General features: G+C 53.7%; 3 protein-coding genes across 4 annotated transcripts in view; all 3 read left to right on the top strand.

Annotated features, from left to right (window-relative positions):
- The window catches only part of DHX29 (DExH-box helicase 29), a 30,855-nt gene extending 28,315 nt beyond the window's left edge, over positions 1 to 2,540 (top strand). For both annotated transcript variants that reach the window (XM_027716345.2, XM_027716349.2), the window contains one exon: positions 342 to 2,540. In XM_027716345.2, coding sequence (XP_027572146.2) covers positions 342 to 397 — 56 coding nt within the window. In that variant the 3' untranslated portion in view covers positions 398 to 2,540. The remainder of the gene's footprint in view (positions 1 to 341) is intronic.
- Positions 2,541 to 4,521: 1,981 nt separating this feature from the next.
- On the top strand, positions 4,522 to 6,092 carry CCNO (cyclin O). Its single transcript, XM_027716365.2, has 3 exons — positions 4,522 to 4,816; positions 4,899 to 5,084; positions 5,263 to 6,092. Exons 1-3 carry the CDS (start codon positions 4,565 to 4,567, stop codon positions 5,746 to 5,748), a joined length of 924 nt encoding a protein of 307 aa, XP_027572166.1. The 5' UTR covers positions 4,522 to 4,564; the 3' UTR covers positions 5,749 to 6,092.
- Positions 6,093 to 7,297: 1,205 nt separating this feature from the next.
- On the top strand, positions 7,298 to 12,876 carry MCIDAS (multiciliate differentiation and DNA synthesis associated cell cycle protein). Its single transcript, XM_039385875.1, has 6 exons — positions 7,298 to 7,499; positions 7,827 to 7,912; positions 8,223 to 8,295; positions 9,452 to 9,666; positions 9,816 to 9,926; positions 12,427 to 12,876. Exons 1-6 carry the CDS (start codon positions 7,298 to 7,300, stop codon positions 12,874 to 12,876), a joined length of 1,137 nt encoding a protein of 378 aa, XP_039241809.1.
- The last annotated feature ends 270 nt before the right edge of the window (positions 12,877 to 13,146 follow it).

The following is a 13,146-nucleotide window of genomic DNA, read 5'->3' as shown; positions in this document are numbered from 1 at the left end:
AAGGGATAGACACCGTTCAGAATAATATAGTAGTTGGGGAGTTCCTGTGCTAATGTATCTGTAAGTAACCCATCACTTTATCATTCTCTTTTGTGAAGTACTGAAATGGCCACCATCAGTTAATTGAGTAATTTTATAAACTTTAAAATATGTACCGTGGAGGAACTGTTTGTCCTTTTGCTTGGCAAATCGTAATCACCTGTTTTGCTTTAGATTCTGGCTTAGCCTAAAACATTTTAAGATTTTAAGTTGCTGATAGCTAGACTTCTGATTTTCTTGGGGTTTAGGAATCAGTATTTAAGCTCACTCTTTTCAGTCACTGTGTGTGTTTTCTTTCCCAGATGACAAGGTCTTGCGCATCATCAAAGAACTGATAAAAACAGAGAATGGTAACTGAAACCAGAAATCAGTAACAAACCAGAGCTTCAGTAATGGCGGGGGAAATATGCACTCCAACATTAATTGACATTTAAATGCTTAGTGTGGTTGCTACCAGACATGATGGGGATAGATTGCATGATTTTGCATAGGATTAACCTTTCTCTGTATGACTTTAAAGATGAACATTGGATATGTTTAGGATTTATAATACATTTGGTGCCATTTGTCTGACTATACCAATGATAGCTGCAATCAGTTTCTTTTCAATATAGAAATGGCTGTGAACGATTTCTCCTTTTCAGCTTAATGTGCTAATCATACCATCACTGGTGATGTAGTATGTAGTGATGACTAAAGACTGTATCTCAGTTGAGTAGAATTCCATTAGAGATGTGCAAACAGATGACAAATGTTTCTTATGTGGGTTTCCTAAGTGGTAAATGTTTTTTTAAAATATGAATTTACAGTATTGAACCAATACATCTTATAGATGTCTTAATTTTTCTGTATGATTTACATTAGGAAAATGCTCTGTAAGATGATAATATGGACTGCTGTGAACAGGTGCTCAGCTAGACAAGTGTACTAACCAGCAGCCCATCCCAAACAGAGGATGTGCCTCTTCTCACAGTTGTTCCTCCCTGTTCACCCTGATCCTTGTCTCTCCCTGCAATTGCAATATGTTTTGCTGCCCCTTCTGTATGTTAAGGTTTTCACAGTGTTGCAAGCCCCCTTCAAATGATGAGCATGTTTTTTTCCCCCTTTATTGATCAAAGTTCGGGTTACCCCTTTTGAATGCTCTATCAGAGCAGTTCCTGGTGGAAACTTTCAGTGGCAGAAACCTTCTGGTCTTCACTGTTCTCTCTTACCACCTGCTCACAGTGATTGTATGTCTGCGATCCTTTGTTTCTTATTTCTTTGATACTGAAAAATCCTTAACCAGATAGCTTAATGAACCAGATGCTCTTACATTCCGCCTGTCCACACTATTTGCAGTTATGAAGCGCAATTTTAGGTCACCAGTTCTGCTTTCAAGAATGATGAATATATTGGTGGGGAAGGTTTGCAATTGAATAATTGCAGTCAAGTAGGAACTGTACATACAGACAGAGGAACAGTGTAGGTGACAACTTTTGTTTAATCTGAAAAATAAAGATTTTGTACAGCAGAAGTTAATAGTGTCCAGAAAGGGCACTGAGGAAAATGCATAAAAATGCAAAATACATGGAGCCTATCCAGTTAGGTTATCACAGCACAACTGGTATTGCTGTGCTGAGAGAAACATAAGCTGAAAATAGACTAGCTTGTGGATGTTACACTATACTTAGTTCAGGAAGAGGCAAGTTGTAATAGGAATTTATTAAGAACTTTGAAGGAAAAGTGATCACATCTGTTATTCATTTATGCGTTGTGATAAACTAGTGGTAGGCTTGGTTTCATAGATGAGACAGAAACTGAGTTCTGGATTGTTTTTTAACACATTTAGGCAAGGAAGCATTTAAACAGTTAAGTTTTGATCTTAAGACCTTATTTTTGCTTTCTGTATTCCCAGACATTGAAATAAAAACCTGCAAACTACATTCATTGAAGATATGAACTAAATCTGCACTCTGATAATTTTGTACGTTTTGTTTCACTTGAGATCTTTTATTTGTGTCCTTTGGAAACATGAACTAGAAAAAATATTTCAGTAATTCAGTAACTAACAAGCTCCTCTTCCTTTTGGATTTGAATTTTGCATATCAGTTGTTGGTCTTAAATTGCTAAATCCTAGGAAAGTGTGAATTGTCCTTGAGTTCTCCCTTATTCAACTGTGATGAACAGAGAGCTTTTTTCCTATGTATGGATAGTAATGTTGAAATTCAGTTATTCTTTGTGTTCCTCTAGCATGCCCTGATGAACTAAAATAAGGGGATATTTTGTAATAAATAGGAAATTCCACGGTCTTCTGAGTGAGCAACAGTTTTCTGCAAAGCAGATTAAGGAAATCACACTGTGGTGTACAGATAAGCACAGTTATCTTAAAACAAACAAACAAATACTATGATGGCTTTCTACTTCTGCAGTATACATGAGCAACTTTTGGGCCTGTGCTCTTTTGGCTGGATGAACTTTCTCTTTTGCTTGATTTATTTAATAAAGACTTCTGTTAACACTGTTATGTTGTTTCTCTTAAAGTATTTGTCAGACACAAGAGTGGTCAGTAGGTATGGATCTTTGTCACCATAGTCTCAATAGGCGTCTTCAGAGGTTTTTTTAAAGGCAGCATGTCCTCCTGGTCTCTGTCTTCATGTTGGAGAGGAGTTCCTGCTCCTGCTATTGAAGTTGCAGAATTCCCCTGTGGCAGTTTGAGCCACATTAGAAATCCAAAATCCAATTTCCAGGCTTCCCCCACCCCTTCCCACAATTCATCCCAACACTGAAGAGAAAACTTTCGGGCCAGAGGCTTCTATAGGGGAAGGGGGAAGCATATATACATTTTATTTACACAAATAAATACTATACAAGCTAAAAGCAACTATATATATATATATTACACTTATATTAGTCCCTTTGAAGCTTCTCCTTTTAACTTTAGTCCAGGAAAAGCCTTCCAAGGCTGATAGGTAACACAGTCTCTCTCTCGTGGGAGTGTTCGGGAACCTGAAACACTCCCTCACCAACCTCCAGCTGGTTGCTGAAGTCCTTTCTCCTCACGAAGTCCAAGAAGATAGCTTTGAGTCCTTTCTCTTTGGTTCTGTGTCATTTCTGCTGTGTGATCTCTCTCAGTCTCATACCTCGTTTCTGTAGGCTGCTGTAGTTCAGTCAGCTTATCAACGTACACATTCTGGAATGTTGATTCCTCCTCTGAGTTTTTGGCTGTCCGTTTAGATCATGGCAAAGACGTCCTCCAGGCCTTTCTTCAGTCCGTCTCCAATTTTGCCTGGGCTTCTCCCTGGCACCGAGCTGCTTTCGTTATCAGCCCATCCACTTGGCTCTGCTTCAGTGCTGAACCTCTCCTCCACTCATGGTGAGAGAGAAAGAAAAAACCCCCCTCTACAGCCTAACTGCAAAAAGGGAGGGGGGGGGGGGAAAGAGGGCTTGGCTGCAAGGCCTGCTTTCTCTCTCTCCCACTTACCTCAAAGGTTGTGAGTCTCTCTCCTCACAACAAACACACTCACTCCAATGCTGCCTCCAACTCTGGCCTAGGCAGAGTTGGGGGGCCACAGGGCTCCCCTTCCGCCCCCCCTCCCCCCCAGAGGGGGGAAAGAAGGAAGCCCAGCCACCCCCTGGCCTTCTCCACCCACACACAGCAGCAGACACAGACAGAATTGCCAACAGCTTCTGCCAGTTGTGTATATGTGATTTTTCAGCAGCAGCGAACAAGATGAGGGGTGATTGGCCGTCCAGGGAACACTGCCCTGGGACCCAATCCCCTCTGGGCCCCTGACTCTCAGGAGGGCCAGTCTCAACCCATGACACTCCCCTACTCCCCTCTTTTGTTCCTGGGTTGTGTGGGTTGCTTGAAGCTCTTGTTTCCCAATGACATCTTTCCCAGTGCTTGACCTAGGAGAGGTTTTCTTTTTCTTTCTGCAAGTCTTTCCACATTTATAGCAGACTGCAAACAGGTGGTTGGAGTGCAAGAGTATTTTAATTTCCCTGCATTCAGCTATTTACAATAATGCTCCACTGCATAAATAGTCCATAGATAGAAGTGTAATCAAGATCCAGATGGCCCAGAGATCTCCTTCGTTCCCAGGTATCTCCCTGGTATCTCCCTGGTGGTGTGTTTGTGCTGTTTCCCACTGATTTCAAATGAAAGTGTTACTTATGCAGAGCAGTCTAGCTGTTAAAACTGTAGAGAAACCCGATTTAGTAGTGTCAAAATAGAAGCCATGGCAGCTTCAGCTGCCGTGGTTTTATGGCACTGCTGCCCAGTTTGCTCTCCGTGCCCTGCCCGAGAGAGCGGCCGTGGTCGGGAGGTCGCAGACCGACGGCGACTCCAGCGCAGCCGTCTGGTCCGATGGCAAGCGGCAGAGAAGAGACAGGTGTTTGGGTGACTCGGATTTTGTTTTGGAGGCGGCGGTCCTTGCGGTGCCCGGCAGAGGGCGGGGCGAGGTGCCCGGGGGGCGGGCGGTGACCTCCCCGCCGCTCAAATAGCCGCGTCCGCGCCCGGAGCGGGGCTGGCACGGCCGCCCGCCCCATGGTGACGGCGGCGAGCGGGCGGTGCGGTAGCGGCATCGGCACCCCGGAGCGGCGGGGGCCGGGCGGCTCCCTCGGGCGCTGCCCGCGCCGCCCGCCACGGCGGCGGCGCCCGGAGACGGCGGCGGGGGCCGTGGGGGACAGCCCGCAGGAGCTGCAGGCTTTCCGTGACTATGGAGAGAGCTGGTACCGCTCCCACAAGAGGCTGGAGAGCCGCTTCCAGCCGCAGGAGCCGCTGGCCCGGCAGCCGCAGGTGGGGGCAGCGGGGCCGGAGGCGGGGAGTGGGCGGAGGAGCCCCGGGTTGGTCCCACCTGACCCCGCTGCCCGTGCCGCAGGTGACAGCGGAGGCGCGCTGCAAGCTGGTCAGCTGGCTCATCCCCGTGCACCGGCACTTCGGGCTCTCCTTCGAGGCCCTCTGCCTGGCCGTCAACATCCTCGACCGCTTCCTCGCCACCACCCCCGTGGCCGCCGACTGCTTCCAGCTCTTAGGGGTAACGGCGCTGCTCATCGCCTCTAAGCAGGTAGGGCGGCCCCGGGGTCTGGCTGTCCCGCTGCCAGGGTCTCTGCAGCCCGCCGGGGTCTCTGCAGCTCGAGCGGCTCCGGCGGCTCCGAGCTCAGCCCCAGCCGGGCAGGGCTCCGCGCCCGCTCCCCCGCGCTGCTCTCCGGCGGCGATCTCCCCACCCCTGTCCCCGCTCGCAGGTGGAGGTGCGCCCTCCCAGCGTGAAGGAGCTCCTCGCCCTTTGCTGCGGCGCCTTTACCCGCCAGCAGCTCCGCAACTTGGAGTGCATCGTCTTGCACCGCCTGGGCTTCGACCTGGCGGCGCCTACCGTCAGCTTCTTCCTGGAGCACTTCAGCCAGGTGCGGCTAGAGGCGCGGGGGGCCGACGCGGCGGAGGCAGCGGACGCCCGGAGCCTGGCGGGGAGCGTCGCGGAGCTCAGCCTGGCCGACTACGCCTTCACCAAATACGCGCCGTCCCTGCTGGCCGCCGGCAGCCTGGGCCTGGCGGACCGGCTGCTGCGACACCGCAGCCCTCTGGACCTGCGAGTCAGCGGCTACCCGGAGGAGACCCTGCGGGACTGCATGGACCAGTTACAGCTCCTAGTGTCTCTGAACGGGCGGTCCCTGCCGCTCCTCCTGCCCCCGGAGGTGGCCCAGAAGTGCCACTGGCTGGGGCGTGACGGCTGACGGCGAGTGGCGGCCGCGCCAGCCCTCGTAACTGTCCGCGTCCGCGGCGCTGGGCGCTGGCTCCGCTCTGGCTTTGCCGTCTGTGCTCCGCACAGTCGGTGCAGAGTCTGATCCTCTAAGCCTTAGTGTCACTTGAGTTTGAAAATTAGCTGACGTTTTGCAAATGATGTTCTATATCGTGTCAGCTGTACTGTCCCTGTGCTGTTTGTTTCGGTTGGTTTTAAATCCAGCATGTAAATAATATACTGAATCTCACGTACTGTGTTATTTATTTGGAGGATGATCCATGAAGATAATGGTGAAAGGACACACTGAATGTTGAATAAACTCTTTTCTACTTGTTACCTCTACTCGTTTATTTGCTGGCAGTGTGCAGCTGGGAGAGGAAACGCATTGGCACAGAACGAGTTCTCCCCGGCAGTTAACTCCAGCCCCCACAAAATAATGGTGCCCGAAAGTGACATTCCCCGTTTCAAACTGGCACGCGCTAGCTTGGTCGTGGCCCAAGGAAAAAAAAAAAAAAAAAGTAGATACACTGACATAAGTGTAGGAAAACGAAGTGTGGAATAAAAAAACAGCTGGTTTTTAGTTTTCTAGCAGGGCTGTAACCCAGGTGTGTGCTCCTATCCAAGTTGGCACTGTAGCACAGGAAACATTCAAGGGCAGAACATAGCCATAATGTTGTAAAATACTTCATTTTCTTCATTTGTATCTGTGCACAGAAGCGATGTTAAAAGAGCGCACACAAACCTAAAGCTACCCTCGGGAGTGCTCACCTTTCAGGGCACGGGGGGGACCGCACACTGGGTTGTGCTCCAAGCGCCGCCTGCCGTCAGGTGTTGAGGCAGCAGGAGCAAAACCTGTCTGCTTGCTACAGAAACTCTGCTGCTACAGAAAATGCCGACAAGCCCACCACAACGGAATAACGCGCAGGTCATCCTCCGCTAGCCCCGTAGATGATTTCAGCCAGGGGGACCCTCTGCCGGTGCGGGGGTACTCTCTCCTGCTGGGCTGCTCGGTACGTTGAAGATGCCGCGGGCTGGTTTCTTTTTTTTCCTGTTCCTTTCCGCCCCCCCCCGACCCCTGCTTTCAGCGCTGACTGTCTCTACCCCTGTAACGACATTTAACAAATATCATTATAAAACCCAGTCCAGTCCACAAGTCGACGTCCACACGCTACCCGACAGGGACCCGCAGGGGTGGGCGGGGGACCGTGATGCCTGTGGGCGGGCGGGGCGGTGGGGCCGGCAGCAGCTCTGCTCGAGTTTCCCTGCGGGGTGGCCCGCTCGGACCGCCCCGGCTCCGCGGGCGCGGGGAAGGGCTCCGCGGGCGCGGGAGCCGCCGGCGCGGCCCAGGGCGACGGCGGGAGGTTTCGGCGCCCCGGAGGAGGGAAAGCGGGCGGGCGCTCCCGGCATGGCCCCGGCCCCCCGCGCCCCTGTCCGCGGGGCGGCGCCGAGCGGGACGCGGGGCGGAGTGCGCCCGGCGGGGCCGGGGCAGCCAGCAGGGCTGGAGCTGGAGCCGAGGTCGGGTCCGGGGCCGCGGCGGCAGCATGGAGCAGGGCGGCCGCCGCCGAGCCTTCGGCAGCATATGCCCCAACAGGGTCCAGTGCCCGCCCGCCCGCCACTCTAAGAAGCCGGCCCGGCCCGGAGGGGGGACGGCGTGGACCCCCCCGGCTGCCCCGAGTCCCCGAGCGCCCCCGCCCCGTCAGCGCCGCAGCGTTGCCCCGCCGGTCCCCGTCGCACCCGCCCTCGGTGAGTCTGCGGCGGACAGCCCTGACGCCCCAGCCGTGAACCCCTCCCCGTGCCTCCCACCGCGCCACCTTGGTGCCCCTCACCGTGCTGCCTAGCCCTGCAGCCCCCGTCAGTGACACCTCCACCTTGCCCTTCACCGTGTCCTTCCTGCCACGTCCCCTCTCCATGACCGCCGCTGTATTCCCCCCTGGTGCATCCCACCACGTTCCCCAGCCCTGCATCCCCTAGCCGTACCCATCGAGGATGGCCCCCAGCATGCGCTCATCACTCCGCCATGCCCCCCTGGCTGCGCCTGCACTACTTACCTCTGTCTCTGACTGTCCCCAGTGCTCAGCACCATCGACTGGCAGGATTTGGCAGCCTGTACCCCCATCCTTCCCACCACCCCAGCTGGCCCAGTGACCCTGCAGCAGGTAAACCCCACTGTTTGAGGCAGGCTTGGCCTCACCTGGCACTTTGAGGGGTGGCCCCTTCAACCCAATGGGTGCTGGCAGCTCCCCTGACCTCAGGTTTCCCACCTGTGGAATGGGCACAGAGGAGGACAGCATCTTGTTCCATGTGTTAGGTGGGTTATTGGCAAGGGCAAAGCAGGAGATGGTGCCAGCACTGAGGGAAACTGCTGAACACAGGCAGCTGCTGAAACAGTATGGGCAGCAGTGGGCAGCATGGGCAGGTCTGAGCCCTGGGCCCTGCTGACTGGACCATTTCCTTCACCCCTCCTAGAGTCCCTGCTTCCAGGATGGGACGGAGTTTGATTTCCAGGAGTTCAGAGATGCTGTGGATGATTTTGTATCTGGCAAGTAGATATTTTTCTTTACCTGAAACAAATGTACCTTTGTGTGCACATCTGTAGTCATACTACATTCCCTCTTCTCTTTTTCTGCTTTCCTTTTGGAATTTTGGGTGCCGACTCACTGCATGTTTGTTCCACCATGGCACAGTCTGTAAGGCAGTGCATTCCTGCTCACCCCCTTGGAGGGATCTGGGCTGTCACTGGGCTTTCTCCCATGCAAGACAAATCCAAATAGCTGTAGAGGCATAGCTGTCATAGTAGAGTAAAAGCATTTCAAGACAGTTGCAACCCGCCTCAGAAAAGGGAGAGTAGCCCAAGTTCTTATTAATAAATCCCTTGGGGTGGATTAGAGTGAAATGCCACTGAATAATCAGCATATGTGTAGGGTTTATTTTGGAACAATTTTGTTTTAAAAGATAAACAGGTATGTTGCCATTTGGGGTGTTACCATTCTATAGCAATACAGCAATATTAAAGCATCTGTAGCAATAAAGCAACATTAGAGCATAGCAATATGACACTATTAAAACATAGCAATATTAAATCATAGCAATATAGCACTATTATGAAAACATAGCAATATTAAGGCATCTACAGCAATATCATCTATAGCAATATAGTAATCCTTAGAGCATAAGAATAACACTTAAGGAAATGCATAAGGGAGAGAAAGGAAAAGAAAGGATAAAGGTGGAAAGATATATATATACCAACTTGGTAGTTGCAGCTTCCATATCTGTTAGTTGAAGTGATGGTCTCGATCCGTTGGGGCTGGGGGAAGCTCCCCACCAAACTTGAAAATGTTATGAGTTATGCACTTCCAGATCAGGTCAGACCACCTTGTACCTCCCCCCCTTTCAGAACTTGCCTCTTCCTAGCCTCTTCTCTTCCTCAGGCAGGCAGCTGCACTCAGGATAGCTGGACAATGGCATCACTTTTGCAGTATTCAGAGGTGGGGGGTTGGGTCTTTGCTGGGTGAGAAGCTACTTCTTTTGCTTCAGTTTGCAAAGGTCTTTTAGTGATCTTAGAATCAACTGTTTCAGTCTCTGACAAGGACATACTGGAGAGATGTTTAGAAGAAGAATGGTGTGCTGGGGTTGGTGGGAACTGAGGACATGAATGCGTTCTGCGTCTTAATAACTGTGGCTGTTCCCTCCAGATGCACCCACCTTAATGCCACCACCACTGGACTGCACTGACTTTAATTTCCCTCTTGGTGAGGAGGTGGCCTTTGGGCCCTGCACCCTGCAGCTGGAGAGCAGCATGCTGGCACAGGTGCCCCCGCAGTGCCTGCCTTCCCCTGAGCTGAGCTGCAGGGACCAGGCAGACCAGCACCAGAAAGCACTGGGAGATGCCATGGAGGCAAACAGCCAGGTAGGGACACCCAAGCCCTCCCTGGCTTGCACTGCTTTTTTCTCCATTGCATCCTGCTGAGGCAACTGCATGGCCCTGGTGTGCAGCAACCCCTGGCACCTGGGCAGTGGAGCTGTCCCAACCACCCCATCCACATTTGTCCTTCACAGCTGCAGGAGACTCTCATACAGAGGCAGGAAGAGCTGGCAACACTGCGGGAGAGGAACGTGCAGCTGAAGGAGCTGGCAAGTCAGGCCAGGCAGCTGGCCTCTGTCCTTGATGTGAGTACCACCCTCTCATCTGGTCTAGGTGCCCCAGTGGTCCCTGTGGGACAGTGCAGTGTCAGGGTGCAGTGGGGGACAGGATGTGGGGTGAGGCAGCACAGGGTGAGAGAGAGCCAGCATGGGAGGAGGTGTGGGATGGGATAGAATCATAGAATCAGCTGGGTTGGAAGGGACCTCTTAGATCATCAAGTCCAACCCTTGATCCAACACCACCGCAGTTACTAGACCGTGGCATTAAGTGCCACATCCAGTCTCATCTTAAAAACCTCCACGGACAGAGAATCCACCACTCCCCTGGGCAGCCCATTCCAATGCCTGATTACCCTCTCTGTAAAGAATTTCTTCCTAATAGCCAACCTAACCTTCCCTGACAGACCTTAAGCCCTCTTGTCTTACTAATAACTGCCTGGGAGAAGAGACCAACCCCCACCCAGCTACAACCTCCTTTCAGGGAGTTGTAGAGAGTGATGAGGTCTCCCCTGAGCCTCCTCTTCTCCAGGCTAAACAACCCCAGCTCCCTCAGCCTCTCCTCATAGGATTTGTGCTCCAGTCCCTTCACCAGCCTTGTTGCTCTTCTCTGGACCTGCTCCAGCACCTCAGTATCCTTCCTGAACTGAGGGGCCCAGAACTGGACACAGCACTCAAGGTGTGGCCTCACCAGCGCTGAGTACAGGGCAAGAATCACTTCCCTGGTCCTGCTGGCCACACTGTTCCTGACACAGGCCAGGATGCCATTGGCCTTCTTGGCCACCTGGGCACACTGCTGGCTCATGTTCAGCTTCCTGTCAATCCAAACTCCCAGCTCCCTCTCTGCCTGGCTGCTCTCCAGCCACTCTGTGCCCAGCCTGTAGCTCTGTATGGGATTGTTGTGGCCAAAGTGCAGGACCCGGCACTTGGCCTTGTTGAACCTCATCCCATTGGAATCAGCCCAACTGCCTTCCAGCTGATCGACACTCCCCCCCTACTTGGTGTCATCTGCAAATTTGCTAATGGTACACTTGATCCCTGGGGGACACCACTAGTGACCGGCTGCCACTCTCTGGGCCTGGCCCTCCAGCCAGTTCTTAGCCCAGCACAGAGTGCCCCTCTCCAAGCCGTGGGCTGCCAGCTTTTCCAGGAGTATGCTGTGGGAGATGGTGTCAAAGGCTTTGCTGAAGTCCAGACAGACCACATCCACAGCCTTCCCCCCCCATCCACCAGGGTCACCTGCTCATAAAAGGAGATCAGGTTGGTCAGACAGGACCTGCCCTTCCTAAATCCATGCTGGCTGGGTCTGATCCCTTGTCCTCCTGTAGGTGCTGTGTGATTGCACTGAGGATGATCTGCTCCATAACCTTGCCAGGCACTGAGGTCAGGCTGACGGGCCTGCAGTTTCCCGGGTCCTCCATGCAGCCCTTTTTGTGGATGGGCGTGACATTCACCAACTTCCAATCATCTGGGACCTCCCCAGTGAGCCGGGGCTGTTGGTAGATGATGGAGAGCGGCTTGGCGAGCTCTTCCACCAGCTCCCTCATCACCCTTGGATGGATCCCATCTGGTCCCATAGACTTGTGAGGATCCAAGTGGCTCAGCAGGTTGCTAACTGTTTCCTCCTGGATTACAGGGGGGCTATTCAGATTCTTATCTCTTTCTACAAGCTCCAGAAGGGCTGTCCTCAGGACAACCTGTCTTACTGTTGAAAACTGAGGTAAAGAAGGTGTTAAATACCTCAGCCTTTTCCTCATCTTTGATAACTATATTCCTGCCCATGTCCAATAAAGAATGGAGGTTTTCCTTGCCCCTCCTTTTGCTGTTGATGTATCTGTAGAAGGCCTTTTTTTTATCCTTCACAGAAGTGGCTAGACTGAGTTCAAAATGTGCCTCTGTCTCTCTGATTTTCTTTCTACGTTGACCTAACTATATTCCTAAACTCTTCCTGAGTAGCCAGCCCTTTTTTTCCATAATCAGTAGGCTCTCTTTTTCCCCCGAATTTCCTTCAAAATCTTCCTGTTCAGCCAGACTGGTCATCTTTCCTGTTGGCTTGCCTTTTGGCACACTGGGACAGCCTGCTCCTGTGCGTTCAAGACTTGCTTCTTGAAGCATGTCCATCCCTCCTGGACCCCTTTGTTTTCAAGGGCTGTTTCCCAGGGTACGCTCTGAACTAATCTTCTGAATAGGCCGAAATCTGCCCTCCGGAAGTCCAGAGTAGAGGTTGGGGTGGTGCAGTGTGGGGCTGTGTGATGCAGGACAGGGTGGTGTGTGGCGATGTGCGATGGTGTGGGACGGGATGAGGCAGGGCAATGGGGATTGGTGCGGTGTCGGGTAAAGCAGTGCGGGATGAAGCGAGGTAGTGGGGGACAGCGTGGTACAGGTCGGGGCAGGGCAGTGAGGTGTGGGATGGGGCCATGCGGTGTGGGATGGAGCAGTGGAGGACAGTGTGGCGCTGGACGGGAAGGGGTGGTGAGGGGCAGGGCTGTGCGGCGCAGCTCCTGGGAGTCGCGCTCCTTCCTCCCAACAGACGCTGATGTTCCCGCAAAGCGCCGACGGGGCGACCCTTCCTCCTTCTCCTCTTCATCCTCCACGTCCTCCCGCCGTCGCTGCTCCGACCGGCACCCCGCGGGCGGATGCGGAGGCCGTGGACGCGATGCTGCGGGCGGTGTCGGAGAAGTGCCGCGCCGCCCTGCGGAGCCTGGGGGGCAGCCCAGGGAAGAGCTCGGGGGGCAGCCCCGGGGGCAGCCCCACGGCCAAGCGCCCGCGCCCGGCCCCGCGTCTGCACGGCGCGTTCCGCGGGCTGCGCACCGGCCACGCCGCCCCGCGCCCGGGCGGCGGGGACATGGAGGGGGGCGGCAGCCTGCGAGCACAGCTGGGAGAGGCGGGAGCCATCCGCACCCTGGCCTTCCCGCAGGGAAACGCCTTCACTCTCCGCACCGCCGCCGGCGGGCACCGCTTCCGATGGGTGCCGCGCTGAGACCTTCGCGGCCCCGGGCACGCGTGTCCCGGGCGGGCCGGAGCGGGACCTGCCGCACCGTGAGGCTGGCAGCGCTCCCCATCCGGCGGCACGCTTCCCGTTTTCCCTTGGAAAAGGGGTATTCACGCTGGAGGAGCGATGTGACGAGCGCGGCAGAGGCCACCGCACCCCAGCGAGAGCCCCGCGCCGCGAGCCCGACTGGCCCGGGCTTTGTGCGCGGAGCCGCCGTGGCTCTAGAGTTGGCAGCTCGCCCTCAGTAGCTTGCTAATG

This window comes from Pipra filicauda, unplaced genomic scaffold (assembly GCF_003945595.2).
Source record: "Pipra filicauda isolate LSUMZ 115617 unplaced genomic scaffold, ASM394559v2 scaffold447_size767260_pilon, whole genome shotgun sequence".
NCBI classification, from domain to species: domain Eukaryota; kingdom Metazoa; phylum Chordata; class Aves; order Passeriformes; family Pipridae; genus Pipra; species Pipra filicauda.
The sequence above is the reverse complement of the archived record's forward strand: the minus strand, read 5'-3'. Positions and strand labels throughout refer to the sequence as shown.

What these genes read in the sequence shown, in the direction of transcription:
- CCNO (XM_027716365.2), top strand. Translation starts at nt 4,565, where the DNA reads ATGGTGACGGCGGCGAGCGGGCGGTGCGGTAGCGGCATCGGCACCCCG. An exon ending in CGCTGGCCCGGCAGCCGCAG is followed by an intron (nt 4,817 to 4,898) that starts GTGGGGGCAGCG and finishes CCCGTGCCGCAG; the next exon opens with GTGACAGCGGAGGCGCGCTG. An exon ending in TGCTCATCGCCTCTAAGCAG is followed by an intron (nt 5,085 to 5,262) that starts GTAGGGCGGCCC and finishes CCCCGCTCGCAG; the next exon opens with GTGGAGGTGCGCCCTCCCAG.
- MCIDAS (XM_039385875.1), top strand. Translation starts at nt 7,298, where the DNA reads ATGGAGCAGGGCGGCCGCCGCCGAGCCTTCGGCAGCATATGCCCCAAC. An exon ending in CCCCGTCGCACCCGCCCTCG is followed by an intron (nt 7,500 to 7,826) that starts GTGAGTCTGCGG and finishes GACTGTCCCCAG; the next exon opens with TGCTCAGCACCATCGACTGG. An exon ending in CCATGGAGGCAAACAGCCAG is followed by an intron (nt 9,667 to 9,815) that starts GTAGGGACACCC and finishes TGTCCTTCACAG; the next exon opens with CTGCAGGAGACTCTCATACA.